The following is a 24529-nucleotide window of genomic DNA, read 5'->3' as shown; positions in this document are numbered from 1 at the left end:
AAACGTAGGGTCCTAATTTTTCAAGGGTTGTCACGGTTCCTTTAAAGCAGTCCATCATTCTCTCAACTAGATTAATTATCAAGTATAAACAAGTAAAGTACTTGAAGAATGTCCCGTTACTTCGTTTTCTTTAAAACTAAAATGTTCCGTTCCTTCCCAACTGCATTGTGAATTTGTGATTGCTTTATTTTTGTTTATATTTAGTGATTACTTTTTTCATATCGGTGAAATTAATTAAACTTTGTTTTAGTAATTAAGAATAGAGAATAACGCAAACCCTGGATCTGAAACTTCATATAACGTACGTGGACTACGAAAATAGTACATACGACCAAAGTAAAAGAACGACACAACAGAAGAGAAAACATGAAATTTTAGAACACCAGAAAAACAACCATTCAAACATTTTATTTAGTACTCTCTCATACATTATATTAGATTCGTACGTCCGCTTGAGTTTCTTCATCCGGTCGCCGCTCATCTAACGCTACAACCACATACAAATAAACGTTACACCGTTATAAAGTACTCAAATATGAAAAAAAAAGTACTCAAATATGCACTCAAACAAAGGAAACTTTTAATGTTTTTTTTTTTTAATGTATGTTCACCAGTATAAGACTCAAAACTTCCATTAGAATATGATTAAACAGGGAAGTAAACAGTTAATACAAAACTTATACTTTTTATTTAACATTAATAAAATAATCATAATAATATTTGTTATATACTTCTTGTTCTAAAATAACCTTTAATTTTCATATATATCAGAGAGATTACGACATACGTGTTGCAGTTGGTGCTTTTGCTGATTTTGTAAGGAATATTGACTCCACATGCCTTAGGAAGTCCAGCAGCACGGGCAGCGTTTAGACTAGGGAAGGAGTTAGCGGCTCCTACAAGGCAACGACAAGCTTGCTGACGGTCGGGGGTTGTACGGGCCATGTTGTTCAGATTAGTAACGCCGGTGCAGCAACCTCTGGCGAGGGGCGCATTTTGGGTCAAGTAGCCAATGCATGCTGCCAAGTTACTGTTAACGGTTCCACAGCTCAGAGCCGCGTTCGTTGTGATTGGACCGGCCACAATCATGCAGGCCAAGACCAAGCATGCCAACTTCATTAGACCAGCCATTTTTCTTTGTTTTAGGGGCTATTGATTGTTTGTAAAATGAGAAGTGTGTAGTGATGAGTGATAGAGAGAGTTGGGGAGTGAGTGTTTATATAGACGAGGAAAGTTTTATGTTATGAATGTGAATGCGATTTAGAGGAAAGGGCGTAGTTTGTTGGTTGTTGGTTTCATTTAATGTAGAGGTCCTACTTATGTAGGAACTTTCCGTCTACTTTCGTTTGACATTTCAATCGAAAAATATGTAAGCTTTTTCTGAAACGTCTCTTCCTTTTGCTGTTTTGCATTTTCATTATATTTCTTAATAAGACTTTTACTTTTATAGATGTGCTAAGAAAAAAAGAGAGAGGAGTCCCAAGTAAGTCACTAAAGAGAGAGAGAAAGTAGAGAGAGAAAGAGAGAGAGAAAGTAGATCTTGGGTTTGGTTCCGGTGAACGGACGGCGCGTGAGCGCGCGTTCCGTCGCGGGAGTCCGTTGGCTTCGTGTATAAATCATCCGTTCTTGGTTTCTTCCCCGTCTTTTCCGGTGGTCGCTTTGTTTAAGCTCTGGTCAGGTACCTCCGGTGGGGGTTCCGTGGAGTGAAGACGCGGTTGTCTGGAAATCATGGCGCGGTGAAGAGACTCATCGTGTGTAGCTTGCGATTCCGGGAGGCTGAGGCTTACACAGCTCTGTCGCCGCCGGTTATTGTCCCCGCGAGGTGGAAGCTTCTTCAGCTTCACCGTCGTCGGTATTGCCGCTGGGAGGTGAGGGCTTCCACAGCCTGCGTCGCCGGTTTTAGTTTATCCTTTTGTTGTTTTTTTTTAGGGTTTGCGATCCGATTTTGGATCGGGTTTTACGCTTTTGTGGTTTGAGTGGTGATGTGCTGGCTATGTCGGAGGAGATATCCAAGAGAGATAAAGCTCTCCGACGAGAAGCCGAGTTGGGAGACGTGAGATGGTTTCGCCGGAGGCGGTTCGGTTCTGAGCTCCGGTGTAATGAAGTGGCGGTGGTGTAGTTCCGGTGACGTTTCGCGGCGGAGATGGTCAAGTCGAGGCGGTAGCGACGCGTGGCGTACTGATGGTCTAGATGCTCACACGTGTTTAGCTGCCAGACTCCTTGACGCGTCATTTGGCTGACGACGTGCACGGTTCTATAGTTGGGCCTGTTGACCCGTTTCAAGTATTGGGTATAGGGTGTAGTTTGTTGGGCCTCTAACCTTTTACGTTTGTATGTGGGCCGTTGGCCGTGTATTCTGGGTTTTGCCCGTTTTTTTATTAATATAAAAAACCTTGACGGAAAAAAAAAGAAAAAAAGAGAGAGGAAATATAGATGTTGATACGCAAATGGTTATTTGACATTACAACTATCAGAATTTTTTTTGTTTTAGAAAACAACTCTCCAGTGTCTTTAATAATCATGACGTACATTGATAGTTTTAGACCCAGTAAATGTGTTTTTTTTTATTAGAAAAAGAGATATAACTAACGAATTTTAAAGTGCTCTCTCTCCCTCTCTCTGTTAACTCCTACAAAACTTATATATATATATAGGGGCGGATTTAATAAGGAATAGAGGGGTTAGCTGACCCACCTCATTATGGAAAATATATGTATTCTTTTAGATGAATAATGTGATGATTCCATGTAAAACATGAACATATTATGACCCCGCAAAAATTTAGACACACTAAAAATAAAATTATAAAAATTTGATTACATAAATAAATGATTAAATGGATTCACAGAAACTAATTCACATTAACTAAACTTGGGTTCATAATAAGTTTAAGCTGAATTTAAATATAATAATAATCACTAACATTTGTTAGTTAATTAAAAATAATTAGTTTATTTTAGAGAAAATAAAATTCAGATTACAATTTTAAAAATCTGTCTTTGTCTTTTAATTTTTGAGTTAATTTTCATATTGTTTAAAATTTTCTAAATTTTATATTTTATATTTTATGAACTTTAAAATTATAGTTAAATTCCAACTTTTGAGGTTTTCTTAATTATAGAAGTTGAATATTATTTAATTTAAATTTTTAAAAATTTAATGAATTATTTTAGTTTTAACATATAAATAATAGATTCGTTTTTGAAGTTTCTTATCTAGTATATGATGATATTAATTAGGTTAATTTATTGTATGGTTCTGATAAAAATAATAAATATTATAATATTGTTTTAATATTTAAAGATGAGATCAAACCAGATTTTTTTTGTTCAAATTTTTTACCTTTGTAGTTTTGAATGTGGATATAATTCTAGTATGCAAAATACATTTGTAATCTTTTGTATATTATACATTTTTATTTTTTCTGATAATAAAAGTTATGGATATATAAGTATGTGCACGCGCGCACTCTTTTACTTGGTCTTTTATCTTTCGAAAAGACAAGAGCCAAGCAAAAAAAAGGGATTAAAATTCCCGTTTTTCTCATTTTGTTTGTTGAGCAAACAATAACTTTGTATAAAGTGAAGAAGATATTTTGAGAGCTAAATAGCCAAGAGCATGTTTTGTGAATAATCAAATAAATAAGTAAAATTATGTCTGTTGCTCAAAAAGAAAAAAAAGAGTAAAATTATGTCTAATGCATACTTTAATAGAAGAATCTTACTATCCAGAAGATGGACAAGATATATCCACTAAATTTTGGCAAGCGAAAATCCAAATATATCCGATGGTCTAAATCTTATGTCAACATAAAAGCAGCATGAGTTTTAAATTAACTAATCACACATCTGGAGTTTTTTTTATGTTTTTGACATATAGACTTTTTTGATATATAGACTTTTGCTTTTAATATATCTCCAGATCCAAAAATTTAAAAATGTTTTCTCAAAATATTTTGTTTCTTTTTCATATAATTACTCCGTATGGATATTTTTTTTTTTTGATCGAACTCCGTATGGATATATACACACGAAAAGATGTCGGTTTGTCCTTGCATCCCACACCTAGAATGTATGTATACTGCTCGTCACTATGTGAAAAAATCTGACTGATACATAGCAAAATTGAATGCAGTTCAACACATGGGTAGGATGGGGTCAGTGTCAGTTGCTTTGCTATTCAAGGCCACTGACACCACTTTGATCTTCCCCTCCCCCATTATACTATTTCTAGTCTTATTTTGGTAAAACTAGGTGCTTTTACTTGTACAACTCACTAGAGTTTTGCGAGGTAGAATTTTAACTATAATTGATTAACAGACACCAATATTGTGACTTATATCGACTCTCATTCAACAGACACCAATAAATGAAATCGTTTAATTTTTCTTATCTACATTCCTACTGTAGAGTAATGATTTCTTCTCTGAAAGAATTATATGATATACACATTAAATTTATAGCTTTATAAGCCTAATAAACTATATACAATTTATTATCCTAATTCTTTGCGTAAGAACTATTCTTCATTTAGTTATGTTTGAAATTGCAATTTTGTGATTTTATCTTTGGGAAAATCTGTGTAAGAATTATTTTTCATTTAGTCATGTTTGAAATTGTAATTTTGTGATTTTATCTTTGAGAAAATCACATAAGAAACCTTGAAAGTGAAACCTATTAACATTTTAAACTTTGAAATATTCTGACTCACACTTTAAACATTAAAATGATTTGTATTACAAAAAACCTTCAACCTAATTTATTTGTTCATCAAATAAAAACTAACATGTTGTAAAAGTAAATATGATGATATATCATTAAAAAAATATTTAATTAATAAAATAAATAGAAAATTAATAATAACCAGAAAACAAAATAATAAATCAGAAAATAAAACAAGATTCAGAAAATTAAATAAAATTTTAAAATAAATTAGACTAAATTTAAAAACAGAAATTAAATATAATTCAAAAAATAAATAAGGTTAAACTAAAATACAGAAATTTAAATAAAAATTCAAAAAATTAATCAGAAAAAAATCAGTTTTTTTTGGAAAAAGCAGAATTCATAATATTTTTTTAAATTATTATGTTTTTTTAAAGAAAATAAATATATCATCGTTGATAATAGCAATTTCAAACATATTATCGATGACAATGGTGGTTTTTCACACAATCATTATCATTAATGATAGTTTCCGACATTATCGTTAAATGATGGTAGATATATCAATAACTAGATTTTGATAACCATCACTTAAGACAATATCAACCGTTTAAAAAAAATTGCCATATCTACCGTTTTAAATGATGGTTGTCGAAAAAATCTTTATTGACATATCTACCATTTTTGATATGGCATCGGAAACTATTGTTTGAGATATGAAAAAACGTCATTTATCATATGAGAAACATCATTTTCATCAGTGGCATGTTTGAAATTGTTGTTGTCAACTTGTTTTACTTAAAAAAACAATCTTGTAATTCAAAAAGTATATTTGAATTTTCTATTTTTTATTTTGTAATTTTTCTTTAGTTTTCTGAATTTTCATCTAATATTTTGTATTTTAATTAATTTATTTATAAAAATACTTAATTTTAATTTAATCTATTTATAAAAAATTTATTTAATTTACTAAATTCTATTTTATTTTCAGAAATTTCATTTAGTTTTCTGATTTTTATTAATTTATTAGTAAATAAATTGTATATAGTTTTATTCATGTGTCATCTTATTTACTGTTTAAGAGGAAGAAGAAAAATCATATTATCTAATACAGAAACGTCGGTGCCTAAGGGCTAATGATTTATGCCTTTTTCTTTTCTTTTCAGTAAAAACTTGAGAATTAGGCACCGAAATGCTGCATGCAACATATTGTATGTAAGCACAACACGTGCAAACTTAAAGTATATTGCTGTAAATACATATGGCCCAAAAAGTTAACTACGCATGCTCAGATTACATACGTGTAACGCGTTAGAAATTTCAATAAATTACATGTAGCATCTCTATCAATTTTACATGGGGATCTAGAAATACTGACCCAATTATCTATACTAGTTAATGTTTAAGTTGAAAGTATATAAATTCAACATCACACCAGAATCCGATTTGATCCAAGCAAAATGATCCATATACCTAGATTCAAGTTAAGGAGAATTGAAATGATGCAATCGAAGAATATGTTAGAAATTTAAATTACAATAATATGTATTAATTTATTCGTTGCTACTGGACTTTGGATTATAAAACTACGAAACAAACATCGTCAGTTACATTTTATTTCATTTCCGCAATTTTATTTTTGTTGGTTTTGCTAGTATTTTGATGTCACTTGATTTATCCCTTTTCGACTTGTGATCACCTCGATTAGACGATTACTATTATAGGATCTATATCCGAGTTAAATGTGTTTAGGGATATATGTGGTTTGGTGATTTCGCGTTTTTTGAGTTTTACACGTTATATGGCGCACACAGAAGTGTTTAGGTTTAAATCGAATGAAATGGCATTGCATCCGAGTAATTTTGTGGCAATGGGTTTTAGCAACACTGGTCATTCAACATTGGAAACGCGTTCTGTGCGTTGTTATTGATTATAACAACCTCAATGGTGACACTATAGTAGCGAGACGGGACGTGTCGTTGGAGGAGGACATGATGAGAGTTAGTAAGGTTTTGTATTTTAGGGTGAAAGTAACTGTTGGGAAAAGATGCAAAAAAAGGAAGATGTTTTGAGGTTTCAACAATTTGAAACTCAGAAATAACATACACAGATGTGTCAACCCAAATCGAGAACTTACTAGATACAAATTGTCCAGCCATGGAGCCGGGTCAGAGATATGAATTCTCAAATTATTTTTTACGTTCCTAAAAAGCAACCCTAGTTACTTATGCAAGAAATAGCCTACTTTCAGCAAGTATGAACTGTGCAACATATATTCATATATGATTTGAGTTGGGATGGGATAGGATGGGCTGGGCTGGGCTGGGAGAGTCGGCCTTATTGTTTGTTGTATACATAATTGAGAGGCATTTAGAAGAATCGTAAATCATTAAACTTTTTGTTGTAAATCATTAAACTTCGTCACAACTATTTCTTCATTACATACTTCTGAGTTCTGAATTTACATAAGAGCCATATGAAAAAGTGTTAATAAATAACCACAATACACTAGCTTACATGTTAACAAAACTTAGCTCAATCAATTAAATGGTACATATGACTCTTTTTCCAAGATATTGGCTATAACAATTTGGATGCAAATCTATCTTGAGTATTTTAGTTCGCCCAAAGAACAAAATTCCTAAATATAATTAACAATCCGTTAAAATTTCCGACTGAAAATTTTAAACAACTCTAAGTTAGTCATTTGTGTTTTGTAATAAACCAATCTCTAGATCATCATCGTTTTCGACTTCTGTAGTGATGGTTTCTTCTTCCGAACGACTTCTATCAGCTGCAGCGGCAGTAAGTGCCTCCGCTCGTTTCACCTGATGTTCCCAGTCCGTACGAATCAACGTACAAAGCATCATAACCAAACATGTAATCTGTGCAGCTAGCATTCCGTACCATAGCCCACAAAACCCAACTTTAAACCCAAACGTGGACGTTACTGCCACAGGCAAGCCCACTATGTAGAACGCGCATAGGTTAACACGTGCCCCATCTTTAGGCCTCGCCGTGCCCGTCAAAACTCCACAAGCAGCCGTCTGCGGCGAGTTTCCAATCTCGCAGAGCCCTAAGATGGGAAGGGCCGACGAAATCAACCCAAGAATCTCCTGTTCGTCCGTGAACATCTTTCCCCAGACCGACCTAAGCGCGGTCACAAATACAGCAGCCGATAGCCCATACGCTACTGCCAGTATCAGGCCGATAACGGTCGTACATTGCGCCCGTGTAGGCTGCCCGCCTCCAATCGCGTGGCCTACACGGGTGGCAATGGCCGTGCTTATAGCAAATGGGACTACGTAGAGTAGCCCCGTTGTCTGAATCATTATCCCCATGGCCGACACACTCGCTTTAGGGTTCCCGAGAAGGCCACAAAGAAAAAGCATTATCTCATACCACCAATACTCCAAACACACCGAGATTGCGCTTGGTGCGGCTAGAGAAAGAAGTGGCCACCAGCCGCTGAAAAGCGACCGTAAAGCAAGTCCTTCCCACGGTTTTATTAGAGAGTCCGAAAAACACGTGTAAACGAGCAGTCCCACGTTGATGTTCATAGTGTTGAAAGCCATAGCGACAGCGACGCCTTCAACGCCTAAACGCATACGCACGACGAAGATGTAGTTAAATAGAGGATGGAGAAGAATAGATATGATTGCGGAGATAGTCAACGGTGACGTTAGGCCTTGCGTTCTAAGGAACGTTCGGAGTGGGTGAAGCATGGCCTGAGCTAGTAACTCAGGGACGAAGAATACCATGTAAGTTTTGGCGACACGGGTTATGTCGGGGTCCTGACCTAACCTGAGGAAGATGGGTTCGATGTTGAGCCATGCAATGGCTATTGGTATAGAAACGGCAGTTAAGAGACAGAACATTTTCTGAAAGGTGTGGCTAAGTACTGTCCAGCGTTTGGCTCCAAAGGCTTGGCCACAGATTGGGTCCATACCAACGGAAAGGCCTTTGAGTACGGAGACTCCGGTGATGTTTCCAAAGCCCATGGCAAGTGCACCGCCAGCGAGTTCTACTTTTCCGAGGTGACTTAGAAACCACATTGAGATTAATGATCTGGAGAAAATGAGGAGTGATGTCATCACGATCGGGCATGCTATTTTTGTAAGTGACGCCATCTCCTCTCCCACCTGCATGGAAAAAAGTTGTGGTATTTTTGTTAGTTTTTTCAACTATTGAACAGCCATTTACAGATTTACTGTGTCTCAAAAAAGTGTTTCAAAAAAAAAAACATCCATTTATTACTTTACTAATCTAGACTTGTAGCAAAACACATTCAAGAAAATATTATATATAAATAGAGCGAGTCATAGGTATATTGACATTACAAGAAAAAAGAACTAGTTCTGTTGTTTAGATGATGATGTTCTTTCTGTATCGTTAATAACTTAATATGATATATCCACCCACATTAAATGTATACCATTCAAATACTCGTTATCTAAACAAAACTAAACAAAGTGTTGAGGAAATAAACTGTCTATAAGTTTGTCTAAAGATAGTATTTGACCTTTTGTTTACATTTCAAGTAAAAAACCCAATTTTGAAAAAAATAAAGAAGGAGTAGGCTTAAAGAAAATTGTATTGTGATCAAACAGAAGGATATTACCGAGAAAAGAGAAGGATATTACATATAATACGAAAAGAATATTTATCATAAAAAGTTAAGAGCGATTTGGAAGCACGAGGAAGATGGTCGCATCACATGGCCACTGGGACTGGAATGAGAAAGTTCAAAAAGACGAGAAAAAGGTTTAAATTCTATAGCTTTTAGAACTGAATAATCAAATTCGCAAGTGACAGAAAAGCGAATGATTAACTGTACCAACATTCTAGGACCTTTTTAAATAGTAAAAGTCATCATGGGTTCTAAAAAGCTCACCTTTTTATTTTCTTTCTGAAAAACAAAATTAACAAATCAGCTTAGATATCTTTCATTTTATGAATTTCACTAGAAATATCAAATATTTTACAAACAAAAAATTGTGTAGAACAGAATACATATATCATAAACATATCTACTATTGATATTTTTTAAAAATAGTTAAAAAGATTTCAAGAAAAGAAAGCAAAAGCAAGATTATATTAAAAATGGAATTAATAAGAGAATACCAAAGTACTTTGTACTAACTAAAGGAACTAATAAAATTATATTTATAATGAGGAAACATAGACAGAAAACTTTTCTAAGCAAGTACAACCCCCAAAACAAAGCATCTATCTAAGTCCATGAAACTGAGGATACATACCATACTAGTGACGCTTTTATGCATATATATACACACACACACATTCACATTCAACCATCAGATATGCATAGACAACAGTTACATACAATGGGTGTCAATGACTCAATATAGTTGTTAACTAAGTGAAAATATTAAAGTTTTCTTCAAACTGATTAGTCTAAAAGATATGCATTACTTTCCATTAAACTGCTATAAAAACAGTCAAAAGAAGCAGCATTCAGTCGAGTCTAAGATCAAGTTCCAAGAATTTCATATTAATTATCACCCCCAACACTGTAAAAGTGACTGAAAATTATATAGTCAATCAAAATATTAATTAACAATATGGCTTGTTAAACATCGAATAAAGTATAAATAAAAACGTAGACAACGTCTACATAAAATGTGAATATGATCTTGAATCACGAAAACTAGTTTCACCAGTGAGAAGTATGTATCAAACAGTACGCATTGTCCCAACTAATCGACAATATTTTGTGGAAAAAAACGTAATAACGAAGGAAATAGAAACATACCTCGTTGAAAGGGATGCGACGGAGACCAGCGGAGAATTTGGCGTTCCCGCTAGTTTCTTCTTTGACGGACGTTGAAACATCGCATTCTCCGTTTACAATCTCTCCAGACCCACTGCTTTTCATGTTGGATCTGCACATGCTCATTTATATAGATGTTTGTATATTATTATATAGTATCACAATTCACTTAACATAAAAAGATATGTTAGTAACAACGAAAACTGGAACGAGTGTGTGTGTGGGAGTGTGAGAGAGAAGGAGAATGCTTCAGTTCCTTCCACTCCTATTTATGTACGCTTCCATTAGTCCACCACAATTATTATCAATAGTATTTAACAATTTTACTCGCCTTTTCCATTTAATATAGGAAATATATGTATGTGTTGAGTCGGACTATTTTTTTCTTCCCGCAAAGCTGTTCCTTCGTTTATATAGATAGACAGCTGAGTGTTTTATCTTCTTAATATATATACTTCCACATACAGTTTTCGTAGACTGAAGTCACTGAGCCAATTAACTAAAGTCTTTCCTTTATACTTTATTTTCCACTTATAGAAAGAGGCTTGACACTAATAGTAAAAAATCAAAAATAATATGACTTCACATTGTGGTTCTTCTTTGGAGCATAAACTATTTGCCAACTCTTGCCTTTGTTTATATTTGACACTTTTAGCTTAATGTTTGAATATTGCTTCCCAAATAGAATTTTTTTGACAAATGTAATTTACTTCCTTCATTTCATTAAAACTTGTAGTTAATATATTTTGTATATATTAAACTTACTTACAAAATATTTTAATTCGTTTATCAGTTATATACAAACAGCTGCTATTTTAACCAAATTTTTTTTTGTGTTGTCTGTGATAATTTCCCTAAAATTTGAAAATAAAAATAATAAGCATCATTCTATGTAATATATAAATTATTAGTTTAAAACGTTAACTGAGGTAAGAAAACAAACCGAGTATTTATGAAAAAAAACTTGGTATAAAACGTCATTATAAATAAAGAGCCATGTCCCATGATTGGGTCATACTCATGAAACGCATCATTTACTTGCAATTTCTTTCACTAGCTTACCCTTACAATATAACGTAACTGCTTTGCTTTTTTTGTGTAGAAGTTTTTGCAAAACTTATTGTCAAATTACAAGATATCCGGAATTCAATGCTAATGTAATGTGTTTAACTTTAATCTGGACATAACAAGTACCGTAAGGATGGAAATACTGTTGTTGAGTATATGTTTTGTATAATTTGGTGAATTATTTGGGAGACGTATGGTAGATATTTAATTCGGACAATGAAGAGAGACAACAAAGAAACTACCCCCTATATTTCTCAAGAAGATGCAATTATATACTCCCTCTGTTTTTAAATAATACATGTTTTGAGATTTTCACACTTTTTAATAAAACATATTAAAATTTACTTATTAGTGCATAGTTTTTTGTTATTTTATATTTCCTATATTTCTAAACCAATAAAATTTCAAGAAATGCAATTAAAGTTTTTGAGATTCACAATTATTCATAATTAGTTGACAAAAATTACATTGAAAATATGAAAAATACATCTTTTTGAAACAAAAAAAATTCCTAAAACATACATCTTTAAAAAACAGAGGGAGTATATACAAAAAGCCCAAGAGCCTATCAGATGAGAATGCCACCATGATGAAAGTGGATAGGTAAAAGCTTTGGGAACTCGCTATGTATATCATCTTTAGATAAACCTTGCTTGGGGTTTAACTATTATTTTTATCTATTGGTACACATATTTTTTAATTACATATAATAAGGAATGGATAAATTCTCCAGTGAAGAACTAGTTACACGAAAATCTAAGCCTAATAATTGCATATTGATACACATGTTTGAAGTTTTTCTTTTATTTTCTCCCAAAATATAGATGGTGAAGAAGATTTGTCCTGATTCGATGCATATGAGAATGAGAAGATGTGACTGATAAACATGATACTCTGATAATACCCGAGCTTGAGGCTTTGATGCAGCTGATATACTTCTTGACGTTTTGGAGTTCCTCAAGACTAAGAGTTAGATTGATTGCACCATGGATGTTTCTTGGTTTCAAAATTCGAAGATCATTTGATGGGTTTATCTCTTGGTAAAACCGTGAAACTGATTCTCAACAGGGTTTTGAACCCTTTCGCCTAATTTTTTCTTTATCTATCCAACAAGACCAACAAGACTTAGAACAATATGATTAAATGTTAGATAGTTTGGCTAGATCACGAGAGTTGGTTGTTAGAATACTAGATGAATAGATTCTCCACTATCTAAAGACAGTTAGGCACACCATCATCATATCTTACTTATCACTAGATAGCTAGTCTTCCATTTTTCCTTTAGATTCAATTGTAGCTCCAATTGTTGTGGTCAATTTGTTTACTTATTTGCTGTCCATATCTATTTTTATGACTTAGACTAGTTTAGATCGACCTCACATTTTCTTAGTGTCAATGTTTAATCAGCACATCTTACGCATAAACCATATATTCCCGTGTTAGATAGCTATGTTTGTGTGCGAATGATGCCTAATTAATTACTAACACTATATCACATTTTTGATCCATCTAAAATGTGATAAATTGTAAAAGTATATAGGACTTCAGATTCGAACATCTTGCTTCAGAAGATTCAATCCAATACACGTACATCTTTTGATGATGTTGCCTGAAAGTTGATCGACGGTCCATTAGAATGAAAAATATTTATCATTAAACATTTTGGGGAATTTTCAAAAATACTATTTTGAAAATAAGTTTTTGTTTCTTCTTCTTGTACTGAATCTACTGATGCATTTTCGGGTTAAAGCTCTTCTTGTACTGACGTTGATGTAATAAGTTTTTTTAAAACAAAAATGTGTCATATTAGCAAACAAACTGAGATGTCTGAACGCTATAAAAATGAAAATAGCCTAGAATAGAATTAGAATCATGTTCTTTAGTAGAAAATATTTGACCTCACGCTGAACTATTTTTCCATGTTTTTTATAGTTATAGGTTTTCTTTTTCCTTCTTTGAGCTTCATTCTTTACGCATGCTTTTTACTTGAATGGTTTATTTTAATAACTTGCTTTCCGAAGTATTCTATGTGACATTTTATGCTTCCAGGGTTTATATAAAAAAGAAAGACAAGGTTTCGTGTAGGTATATGCTAAATGGATTTACGTATATGCTATATGGATTTTAAACAATTCTTTTTTTTAGCCAAAAAAGAGTATTGTTTAAAGTCCATATATTTGAAAAGAACAATTCTCTTTTACATTGCGTATTCATATACCAACACTTTTTTGGTTTCTTCCACAAAAATATTTTCATTATTTATTGAAAATATTTATATAGTCATCCCTTTTTCGAAAACTCATGCATGAATTAGTGATATGCATTTAGAGAAAATTACCAATTTATTAATACGATAATTCAAAGAAAATTTGATCGTCTTACACATTTTCCCCAAGTTACATAAGGATAAACATCATAATTATCATTACATCGTTGAAAGAGATTAAGGGCGTCTAGTTGCAATTTACATTTTAGAAATATAAATTTCTACGATAATGTAAAAGATACAAAATCAATGATGGTGTCATCTTAAAGGCATTTTAGCTGCCATTCTCTAACATAAAGGTAAATTTCTTCGATAAAGTGAACAATTTTGAGATACAAAATCATTAGCGGCGGTGTGGGATTGTCTACTCAGACCCATACATATGAGTTCTGTAAGCTATTTGATACTTTCATTACATCTTCTTTGATAGCGACAGCTTCGATGTCACCAAACTTCCGAAACTTGTTCCATGTTTCCCTATTGCGACACCTACACATAATGATATCGCTTGTAATAAACAACTGTTTCCAATGTATTAGGTTTAATAAAAAAATTATCCTTCCTAGTTCCTATAGATCTGCTTCCTATTCGTGCTGATAGTTAAGCTTGTCATCTTATACATCGCCCAAAATCTCATGGGACAAATAATAAAATCAAATGGGGACCATTAACGAAGCTTATTAACGTACGGAAGATGCTATGACTAACCAATTAGTGTATTATCACATGCATGCCCTTCAACTTCAATAATGCACACTCACCACACTTGTCAACTTTTTTTTTTTGCAAAGTAAAAAATGTGGAATTTACTCTCATTAACTTAGTTGGTCCACTGATCTTAAACTTTAAAAAACTAAACTTGGTTGGTACAGAGTGTTATATTTTAATCACTCCACGAAAACAAGATGAATAAAAAAGTTTTCTTAAAAAAGAAAAAAAAACTAGATGGAACTCAGAGACAGCCAATAGCTATAATGATATTATTTCATAATGATATACCCTTGTAAATACATATCTGTTAGTTATAACGACTCTTCGATTAGCTTGGGGTTGTTATCAACTAGCTTTATACTGTTTGTGTCTGTTAAGTTTGATCATTCATGTCAACGTCGGGCTACATGTTATATTGTTCTTTCCATTTATATGATTCTTTTTGGTTGAAAAATCGTAGTTTATGGGGCTTAATTATCTTTAATACTACTAAAAGTGAAGATATGAAAGTGAATATTAAAATAGTTGATCCAATCACATGTTTTTACATTTTTAGTATTACTTTTTATTATTTTTTCTTTGTTTTTCCTTACCCATACACTCAACAACCTAAATACATTTTAAGAGTTGACAAAAAAATACATTTTAAGAAAATACATTAATAGGAGGTTTTGTTCTTTGAGAGACTAAATCTTATTCAATATTTGAATTCAGTAATGTGAATGTCAAAGATTTTTTCTTTCAAAAACAAGTAATTAATAAAAATGCTATTTTATTAATTAATACTTTTTAATAAAGTACCATGGTCTATGGCATTATGAGTTTTTTTCTCTCTAGAAAAATTACAGTTCGCTTTTGATGCTTCTTTTTTTTGCTGAATATAGCTATTTAAGTATTTATATGGTTTACGTTTTTTTCCTTTAAATATATTCGAAGGTTCTTACACCAGGTTTCACTAAAGCTATAACCCATTTTGATGTAAAAGCTCAGGTTTGTCTCGTCCTTGAAGATCATTGGGCAACTTCGAAACAGCACAAGTAGACCGGGTCAAAATCAAATGCGGCCCACATGTTAGCCCAAGTCCAAGCTGGCGACATCTTCAAATTCTCAAAGCTTTCACATCTGACATTCAAATCTCCACAACGGAAATAAAGTTAGAGAACCATATGATTATATGATCATCATCATTCAATGGCTATTTTGGCAAAAGAATCATTCAATGGCTATGAATCGAACAAGGAGCCAATTCAACGAATCTTAATAGACTGCAACGCCACCACCTCCTCCGTCTACCATCCCTGAATCTGAAGGTGAACCGTGTGGCTCACGTCATTTAATCCCAATTGATATTGATTTGAGGCTATTGCCATCGAGAAAAGAAGGGTCGGTGGTTCTGTTGGTGCAATCAGCAAGGAAGTTCGGGGCGTTTTGTGTGAGCTACCATGGGATATGAGTGAAGAGCTGAGATAGCTTGTGAGGGAATCTGGTCGGGTATTTGAAGTTTTGGAAGGAAGAGACACTGGGTTTCTTTGGAGTGTTTTCAGAAACAGAGACGAGATCCTTTGGGTTCCATCGTGGAAAGATATTGTTGTTTAGGTAGTGGATCGTTATTGGACCTCATTTAAAATAATACTGGAACCGCTTTTGTTATTAATTTAACACTCTTGTTTGATTGTGTTTTGTTTAAACAAGATAGAATTTGGTTAAAGCTAAGCAAATTCACTTAACAAAAATTTAGAAACCAATTCATGAAAGTGACTGAATGATTCATTTGAGAATTGGAGGACAGGTTTCGAGTCGAATCGATCTCTAAAATGACAAGAAATTCTGATTGACCAAGTGATATTTGAGACAAAATTAATATTACACATTCCTTGGCCCATCAAAATTTGGTTGCATTACTCCTACTATCATTCTTTCAGTCATCTTTTGGATCTATTGATCTTATATGGCTTCTTATAATTTTTATATATTACTTTTTGTTGGTGAGTAAATTTAATCTTGAATGATGAACTTACAAGATGTATTTATTTATTAATTAGGTTTAAGCTTCAGTTGTATATACAACACAAGGTGAAGAAAAAAAATGAAACAAATACTCAGTCACCCAACACAATTTCTTAAATGTGAAACAGCGTAAACATAGTTTAGTGTTATGCTAAGAGAAATATCACATCCTAACAAGTTTCACCGATGACATATCAATGAAATAACAAAATAAGTTAGTTAGCTCAAAACAATAGGAAAATGCTTCATAGTTTACCACACATATGACAATGAAAACAAAAAATAATTCAACTCAAAATATATCATCTAAATTGAATTTTCATTGTAGTAAAATAATTTTTTTTAAATCTTGTAATTATGTAATTCAATATGATATTTGATGATGAACATATTCAATATGGTGGTCAATGCCTATTTTTATATGTTTATAACCATGTTGCATACCAATGTTCTCAAATTCGTTGGCTGTAATATTTTAAAAAAATATACATAAATGAAAACGAAAAAATGTGACAGAAACATATATGTTGCGATGATTTTCATCATTTGACCTTGATTGTGTTATGGATGTGTGGTAGACTTAGTCAAGGTCTTGTGTTCAATACCTTAAATCCCTTAAAAATTAAGACGTTGACCTTATCTAATTAAATTATAAGTTGTTCAACTATTGTACATGATAACTCTAACTAATTGTTGTGAGTTTATAATTAACGTAATTCCTCCATAAAATAATTGTTTTCTATTGTATGTCGAGAAATCCATTGATTATTGACCAAAGAAACATGTATTTGGTTCTAACTAGTAAAATTTAAAATGTATTTTTTTTTTGAAATTTTGTTTTGAGAAATTTTGCCAACACCAAATGGTTCTCGAAAATACAAATTGCTATTTGTTTTGATTTTTTCTAGAAATGAGACATATTGAAGAAGAAAAAAAGTAGATGATATATTCTACATATTGTGAAAATGATTAACATTAACAGAAAATAAAAAGTTTAAAAGATATCGAGCAAGCAAATAGATCATTAATTCAGAGTGTCATAGACACTTAGCCAATAAAAAACTAACACATAATATTTGACATAATTTCAACAAGAATAACATGTTAAATGATGGATTTATAGAAGTCGTTGTTTCGTGCTCATCAAACAAACCTCTTCCTAATTATTTAGTAAATTTTATCATGAATTCTTTCATTTTTGTTTTGCTTGTATAAAATAAGAATTAGATTATGTTTTCTAATTCAGCATGTTTTCAATTCATCTCCTGATTTCCCTAACACGGTAATGATCAATCTTCTTCACACAAAAACACATTCTCCAATATTTCTTGAAATTCTCCAATCAAATTTTAATATAAAAAGTTGGATTGAATTGGTTAGATAATTATATTGTGAGAAAGTAAATAATTCCACAAAACAATGGTTGCTGCAAAAATCATTTTTTGGGTGCTACTTCTTCGTGTAGTTAATTGAGTGTTTTGTCCCCAAAAATCACTATTATTTATATATTTGTCTTATAAACTTTCTAAACTATATTTTTGAACTTTTGGAGCAAAAACTCCTACATTCTAAACATAAATTTTTTGGAACAGTCTTCTCAAATGATAGCTTAGCAAAAATGTAGTATTACATTACATTAGAAATTAATAACATAAGAGCTAACTCGTTTTGCGTCTTCTCCTCTCGCCCCACAGACGAAACCAATCGCCTCGACGAACCCAATCGAGATAATGGCAATCAAGAAAGTTATCGGTGTCCACGATCTTGAAAATGCGTGGATACCTCATGAGCTTCTCCCTGGTCTTATGCCCAACATGGAGACTGGACTGAAGAAGGCTGATTCAGAATATCAGCTAAGCAAGCTCATTTTGGTTGGATCTTAACGTCTGAAGCCTAAAATTCTTCCTCCAAACATGAGTTACGTCATGAAGTACGTTAGTCTTCCAAAGGATAACCTCGTCTGCGAAGCTGAGATACCAGATAAAGCTTTTCTCAAACATGTTGTAACTGATCCTAACAGCAATTGGGAAAGGGTGATGAGGAACACCGACACCGCAGACGTCATGGTTGTAACTGAATTGTTCAAGGGCATTTTTCAAAAAAATGTTAAACATGCTCTGATTATTGCTGGTGACAGTGACTATGGATACCTTTTGACTAAGTGTGCCTTGGATGTTGGTTTGGATTTGATGTTTGCTTACCCCAAGGAAAGGGTGCATCACTCCATCAAGGAGTTAGCTTGTCATGCCAGGCTCTGGACATCTGAGGACCCTAATGATAATGAATTATTGCTGATCAATGGAGGAGCATAAATCTATTAGTTTTGAGTATTTTCTACTCTTGTGTATGTGCTTGAATCTTTTGATGGTTGTGACGATATTATTTTATCTTATGCTTTAAATCGGTGATATTTTAAGACTAAAAAAAAGAAATTAATAACATTTGACAAAAAGAAAAAGAAATCAAAACATAAAACTTTCAGTACAAAAAAAACATTTAAAAATTACCTTTAGAGTACATGATGGTCAAATAAAAAAAACCTCAAATTTTTTTTTTATTAAAAACAATAAATATATGTTAAAAATCCCAAAATAAATAAATAATTTAAGTCCACCAATGACAGCCCCAGGCTTCGCTGTCTATTCCCATCAACAAAATGCAAGCCACGTATAACTTCTAAGCATCGTATTATCACGCGCCGTGCGCCACACATCGCGCGTCTGGTTTAACTTAAACAACTGTCAACCACATTCATTACCATAATCACTCCCGCCATTACACGACCCCAACAACCTTAACTACATGTCCTAAAACCGAATTTATAGTTTACTTTCCTTCCAAGTTTGTTATTCCTTCCCCCGATTCCCCGCATTTAAACGAGGTGAAAACCATAACCGATTCCGATCGAGAAGTTTTTTTTTTCTCTTGAGATCGAATCGGCATGACGAATCCCGACAAACAGAATCCGGTCGAAGCTCCGACGTCGAGGCAGCGCCGGCGGCGAAGACGGAGACGACGCAGGGATCCGGAACGTCGTCGTTTTCTGCGATTACTCAGAGATGGAAGAGGGAGGATTTGGTAAAGAAAGCGTCTCCGATCGCGAGAGGGTTGTGTCTTCTGTTCTCTCTCCTCGCTTTCATCATCATGGTCTCTAACAAACATGGATACGGTAGAAACTTCGACGACTACGAAGAGTACAAGTGAGATTCTTATTGATTCTAAATATATATGAAACTCTGTTTTTTGAAGTTTATTGTTTTCTTTAGATATGTTTTAGCTATTGCGATCATCTCGACGGTGTACACTGCGTGGCAAACGTTTGTACATCTCTCGAAGAGAGAGTTCTTTGATCGCCGGACTTCCATGTTGGTCGATTTTTCCGGTGATCAGGTAATGTAAAAATATAATTATGATTTTTAATCAAGAGACTAGAATATTCAAATGCTAATAAAAAAGGTTATGATCTTCTGATGCAAAAAATGTTGTGATTGCAGATTGTGGCTTATCTTCTCATATCAGCTGCATCGTCTGCGATACCATTGACCAACAGATTCAGAGAAGGTCAAGATAACATATTCACTGATTCTGCTGCTTCAGCAATCAGCATGACTGTCTTCGCCTTCGTCTCTCTAGCTCTCTCTGGTCTCTTCTCCGGTTACAAACTCTCCACTCATTCTTTTATCTGAATCTGGTTATAAACCTAATTATGTGCTTTTCAATCGTTTTTTTATACCGTGTTGATGTTTGAGAGATCCGTGTAAAATGTCATTCATTCTTTAACTTCCTGTTATGTTGGATCTGTGACTGTTTGATGATACATTGTACGAAGTGAAAACATTGATTGGCTTAATATCATTTTTCTATTTCTATGGTACAAAAAAACTAAAGATATTTATTACATTAGGGCGTGTAAAAGCTCTAGCATGAGCAATGAAAAAAAAACAAATGAAATAATTTACTCTTGGACTATAGACTATAGTCTTAGAAGTATCAGCAGGAACCACTAGTAAGTAGTTAAACCCTTTGTCTTCAGGGCAAAAACGAATCGAAAAACGAGGAGGAAGACTCCTCGTTTGGTTCTTCTTTTGCTATAGAGAACCACCACCACCAAAGTTGTTCTGTTGCGTTTGAATGTTGTTGTTATTGTTGTTCATAGCGTAACCAAAAGGCCCAGGATTAGTGTTGTTGTTGTTGTTGTGCATCATCTGAAGTGTATATGGTGCTTGAGAAGTAGTGTAATTAGAGTGAGCAGCAATAGCATTAGGTCTAATTGGTGCTGAAGAAGGATCATGTGCTAGTCTGTTGTAGTGTAACCACTACCACGAGCTGCAGGCACGTCGTGGTTGTGTTTCCCTTCGTAAGTTGTGATCACCGCTCTCATATCGTGTGATGCTCTCTCAACATGTTTTCTCACTGGACAACCGGTCGTTGTGCACTTGTAGTAGCTTCTGTTAAGTCAAACGAGACATGAAATGTCAGATTCTTAGAGCCATAAACAAAACAAGTTTTAAAAAATAAAAAAGAAAAAGTTTTAAAAAATGATTTTTTAAATCTGTCTAGGCGGCCTCTAGGTTCCGCCTAGACACTAATATCCTATAAAAGCCTAGCGACTACTTGAACATCAGTACATGTTTATGTCTTATTATTTACCTTGGATTTGGGTTCCCCTTGACGACTTTCTGACCATACTTTCTCCATCTGTAACCATCATCAAGAATGTCTATATCACTTGTTGTCTGCACAACAATCCTCGGCTCTCTCACCGTCTTGCTTCCATTACCATTCCCACCGTTTGTCTCGTTCTCTCCTTTCCTGAAACACACACATAAACAAACATGTTTAAGACTTTCTTATTCAAGTATGGTCAAAGAGAGTAATGATGATCTTACCATCTCTTTGCTTCAGGTTCACTCCCACAATCTTCTTCATCTCTGCTGACAACCGATAACTCATCGTCTCCAAGAGAACCAGAAGTAGTATTATCTTCTTGCTGGATTGCAAATGAATCAGAAGAACCATGATGATCAAGTCCGGCATTGAACACAGCCGAGTGAAACGTCGAAGAAGAAGAAGAAGATGATCTTCTAGTGGATTGAGGGTTTGGATGGTTATGGCTTCCTTTATACACAATCTCTGTGATCTGACCTTCCAAAGACATCTCCACTTTCTTCTTCGTTGGACAGCTTGGGAAAGTACACTTATAGTAACTCCGAGGGTTCTCACTCCCTTTAACCTGTTTCTGTCCGTACTTTCTCCAGTTGTAACCGTCTTCTCCTTTCCGCTGCTCCCTTCCATTGTAAGGTACAGATTGATGAGTGTTGTTGCTTGGACGAGTATCTGTTTGGCTCCATTGCAAGACGGAACTGTTTGTTGTTGTTTTTGTTGTTGTCGTCGGAGCAGAAAGTCCTGATGATTGTGTCTGAAATGAGAAATCAAAGAGGCTAAGACTGTTGTTGTTTGTTGTTAGTCTTCTCTTCCTCGGCTATACTTTTCTTGTTACTTTCGTTTGTGATGAGAGCTCCTGTGGTTGGAGAAGCAAGAACCTACAAAACAGAGTCAAGAATGATTCGAATAGAATCAATAATTGAAATCAAGAACAGAGTATATCGATAGTTTAAAAACAGAGAGGCTTACGTTAGCAGAGGAGGAGACAAAGCAGGGGAATCGAGGAAAACAGAGGGGCTGAAAACAAGTGGAAGGAGAGGTTGAGATTGAAGAAGGAGCAAAAGACCTGAACTTTGGTGGGATCTCAAGATCTTCCAATGTTCTTGGGGTTTGTTGTGACCAATTAACAGAAACCATTCATGTTTTTGTCTGGTGGTTCTATTATTGTCCATAGTAAGAAGAGAAGAAGCAGCCATACAGAAAATAATGTATGAAAGACCAGTTTCAGATATTTATAGGAAGTAGTTAGTTAGGAAAGCTTGGGAGAAGGGGAGCGAAGACGAAGAAAAGAAAAAGAGATGTTATGTAGTATTTGTTTGTTTATGTCTGAATATATAAAACATATTGAACAGTCTGATTGGTGAATTTTTCCTATTTATTTTTTTCTGTTATTAGAACAAAATGAAATAAAGTGTAGTTTCTGAGAAGGTGTAAAAAGTTTGACCGTTGAAAAGAGTAGAAGATGGAGATGGTCAGACCTTGTGGCCTTGACTTTGAACAAGGCGGCTTGCTTTCATCATTCTTTAGGATGCCTTTCTCATTGCCTCGTGTGAATTTTTGTTGTTCAGTTATAACTTGGATGAAAATTCGATTTCAAAACATTTAAGAGAATCTTAGTAATTTTTTTGACTGTTTTAGTAGGTAGTGGACAAGGTCCTCTCTTTCTTTTAAGCACATGAGTGTGGATTGGGAGTGAATGATTAGCAAAACCTACGAATTAAATTCGATATTAAATCCATGTGTGGCCACTTGGTTTATAACTAATCTACTTGCTTGTGTCAACAACTCTCAAACGTTATTTCATTGTATTCATTTTTGTTTTGACAAAGTTTAAAACAGTTTGTTGGTTTATGTGTTTATCAATTACTTAAATGATGATTTAAAAATGATGATTTAAACTCTTAGTGTATCTAGTGTGGGACCGAGTAGGATCTTAGGATTGTGACTAATCACTTACTAATTTCTTTCAATAACACTTATGATTAATGTTTATTCATCATTTCTTTTTGTGTTAGTGTGTGATCTGATAACTTGTACGCAACGCTTATGTGAGAGGCAACACCTTTAGGCACATAGTTTAATTCTGTCGGTGAAGTTTTTGTTTGTTTGATGCTCCTCTTCCGCTCCCTTCACGTAAGCTTCCTCTGATGTTTCATTTGCACATCAAAAAGTTAGATACTTAGATGAGATATTGAATGATATACAAATAAAAAAAAACATTAGTGAACTCTACTGATAATTAGTGCTGAGTGGATGGATCAGGTGATCAGTCTCCTGCGATATGATCCGACTCGACCACAATTTGGGCCCAAAAGCCAAGAGTAAAATAAAAGGCCTCTTGCTTTTAATACACGTCTATAGTCTCTACAGCCAACACGTGCAAAAGACGTGGCTGTGTTTGCTTCCTGGATCATTTATAGTTAAAGAATCTCTAGCACAAAGAAAGCAAGTGAGATATACATCTCGAATAGCCTAACTTTCAAAATCTCACACTCTATAAACGTCAGTGTTAATAAGGTCCCGGCGCAAGAGGCTAAGCCATCGCGACGGTCGTCGGAGTCTCTGATGGATAAGGTGAAAACGAACTGTTTGTCCATGGCAGTCACGTTTCAAGAAGGTCTTAGCTACGTCAAAGCGTTTTTTGTCGGCCAGGTACGTTTTGTTAATGTAGTGAGGGTAGAGAAATAATAGCAGAAAGTAAAACACACAAGTTTATCTTTTCGAATTCACTAGAACAAGAGAGTCTTACACCAATCTTTTCTATTACAAGAATCCTTTAGGATTAGCCTCAATTCCTAAGCTAAAACTCACCTTAGAATCTAGACTTCTGTTTATCAGGATCCTCCAAACCCCGAGCTAAACTCTCCCTGAGTCTAGGCTTCAATCTTCCACTTCACGGAAGTACTTCACCAACTACGTCAGCAACTAACGCACAGCAGTGACACCAAAGGCTTGATCACACAAGCACACACCAAACGATCTCTCAACTCTTCTTTCTTTTTAGCAGAGACACATTTCTCTATGGAGGCACGTCCTCCTTGTATAGATAACCAGAACTTGCTCCACAAGTTCTTCCAAAAGTAATTTAAGTAACTTTCCATTTTCTCTTTAGGAAATAACTCTCTTGTCTTTTCCTCTTCAAGTAATATCATTTACCTTTAATGTAAACTTCCCAATAAATATATTACCTCTTCTCCAAGCTTAACAAGCTAACCGACATCACAAAAAACACGAACTCCAACTCAGCCCATCTTCATGACTCACACATGTACTACCTCCTGTAGTACTTCACGAACTGATACAGAATATACATCTTCAATCTCCCCCTTTTTGACTATGCATGTGAACTCATCA

At 34.0% G+C, this 24529-nt stretch overlaps 3 protein-coding genes and 1 pseudogene across 3 annotated transcripts; 1 reads left to right on the top strand and 3 right to left on the bottom strand.

Annotated features, from left to right (window-relative positions):
* Positions 1-267: 267 nt before the first annotated feature.
* LOC108849517 (non-specific lipid-transfer protein B) lies at positions 268-1204 on the bottom strand. The gene is made up of 2 exons (XM_018623076.2): positions 788-1204; positions 268-487 (listed from the first exon to the last, which is right to left on the bottom strand). The coding sequence occupies exons 1-2, from the start codon at positions 1129-1131 to the stop codon at positions 478-480; spliced, it is 354 nt and encodes a 117-aa protein (XP_018478578.1). The 5' UTR covers positions 1132-1204; the 3' UTR covers positions 268-477.
* A 6041-nt stretch (positions 1205-7245) lies between these two features.
* LOC108853652 (protein DETOXIFICATION 53-like) lies at positions 7246-8812 on the bottom strand. Its single transcript, XM_018627066.2, has one exon. The coding sequence runs from the start codon at positions 8810-8812 to the stop codon at positions 7364-7366; it is 1449 nt and encodes a 482-aa protein (XP_018482568.1). The 3' UTR covers positions 7246-7363.
* Positions 8813-19451: 10639 nt separating this feature from the next.
* Positions 19452-20251, top strand: LOC130510896 (CASP-like protein 4B1). Its single transcript, XM_057007598.1, is given in 4 exon segments — positions 19452-19485; positions 19488-19710; positions 19777-19900; positions 20005-20251. Coding segments are annotated over 4 exon segments (573 nt in total). The 3' UTR covers positions 20197-20251.
* Positions 20252-20481: 230 nt separating this feature from the next.
* LOC130510895 (probable WRKY transcription factor 33) lies at positions 20482-22444 on the bottom strand (annotated as a pseudogene).
* Positions 22445-24529: the final 2085 nt, after the last annotated feature.

Source organism: Raphanus sativus, chromosome 4 (genome assembly GCF_000801105.2).
Source record: "Raphanus sativus cultivar WK10039 chromosome 4, ASM80110v3, whole genome shotgun sequence".
Taxonomy (NCBI): Eukaryota; Viridiplantae; Streptophyta; class Magnoliopsida; order Brassicales; family Brassicaceae; genus Raphanus; species Raphanus sativus.
This window is presented reverse-complemented; position numbering and strand designations above follow the sequence as displayed.

Excerpts from the sequence above, each read along its gene's own strand:
- LOC108849517 (XM_018623076.2), bottom strand. The coding sequence starts at position 1,131 with ATGGCTGGTCTAATGAAGTTGGCATGCTTGGTCTTGGCCTGCATGATT.
- LOC108853652 (XM_018627066.2), bottom strand. The coding sequence starts at position 8,812 with ATGCAGGTGGGAGAGGAGATGGCGTCACTTACAAAAATAGCATGCCCG.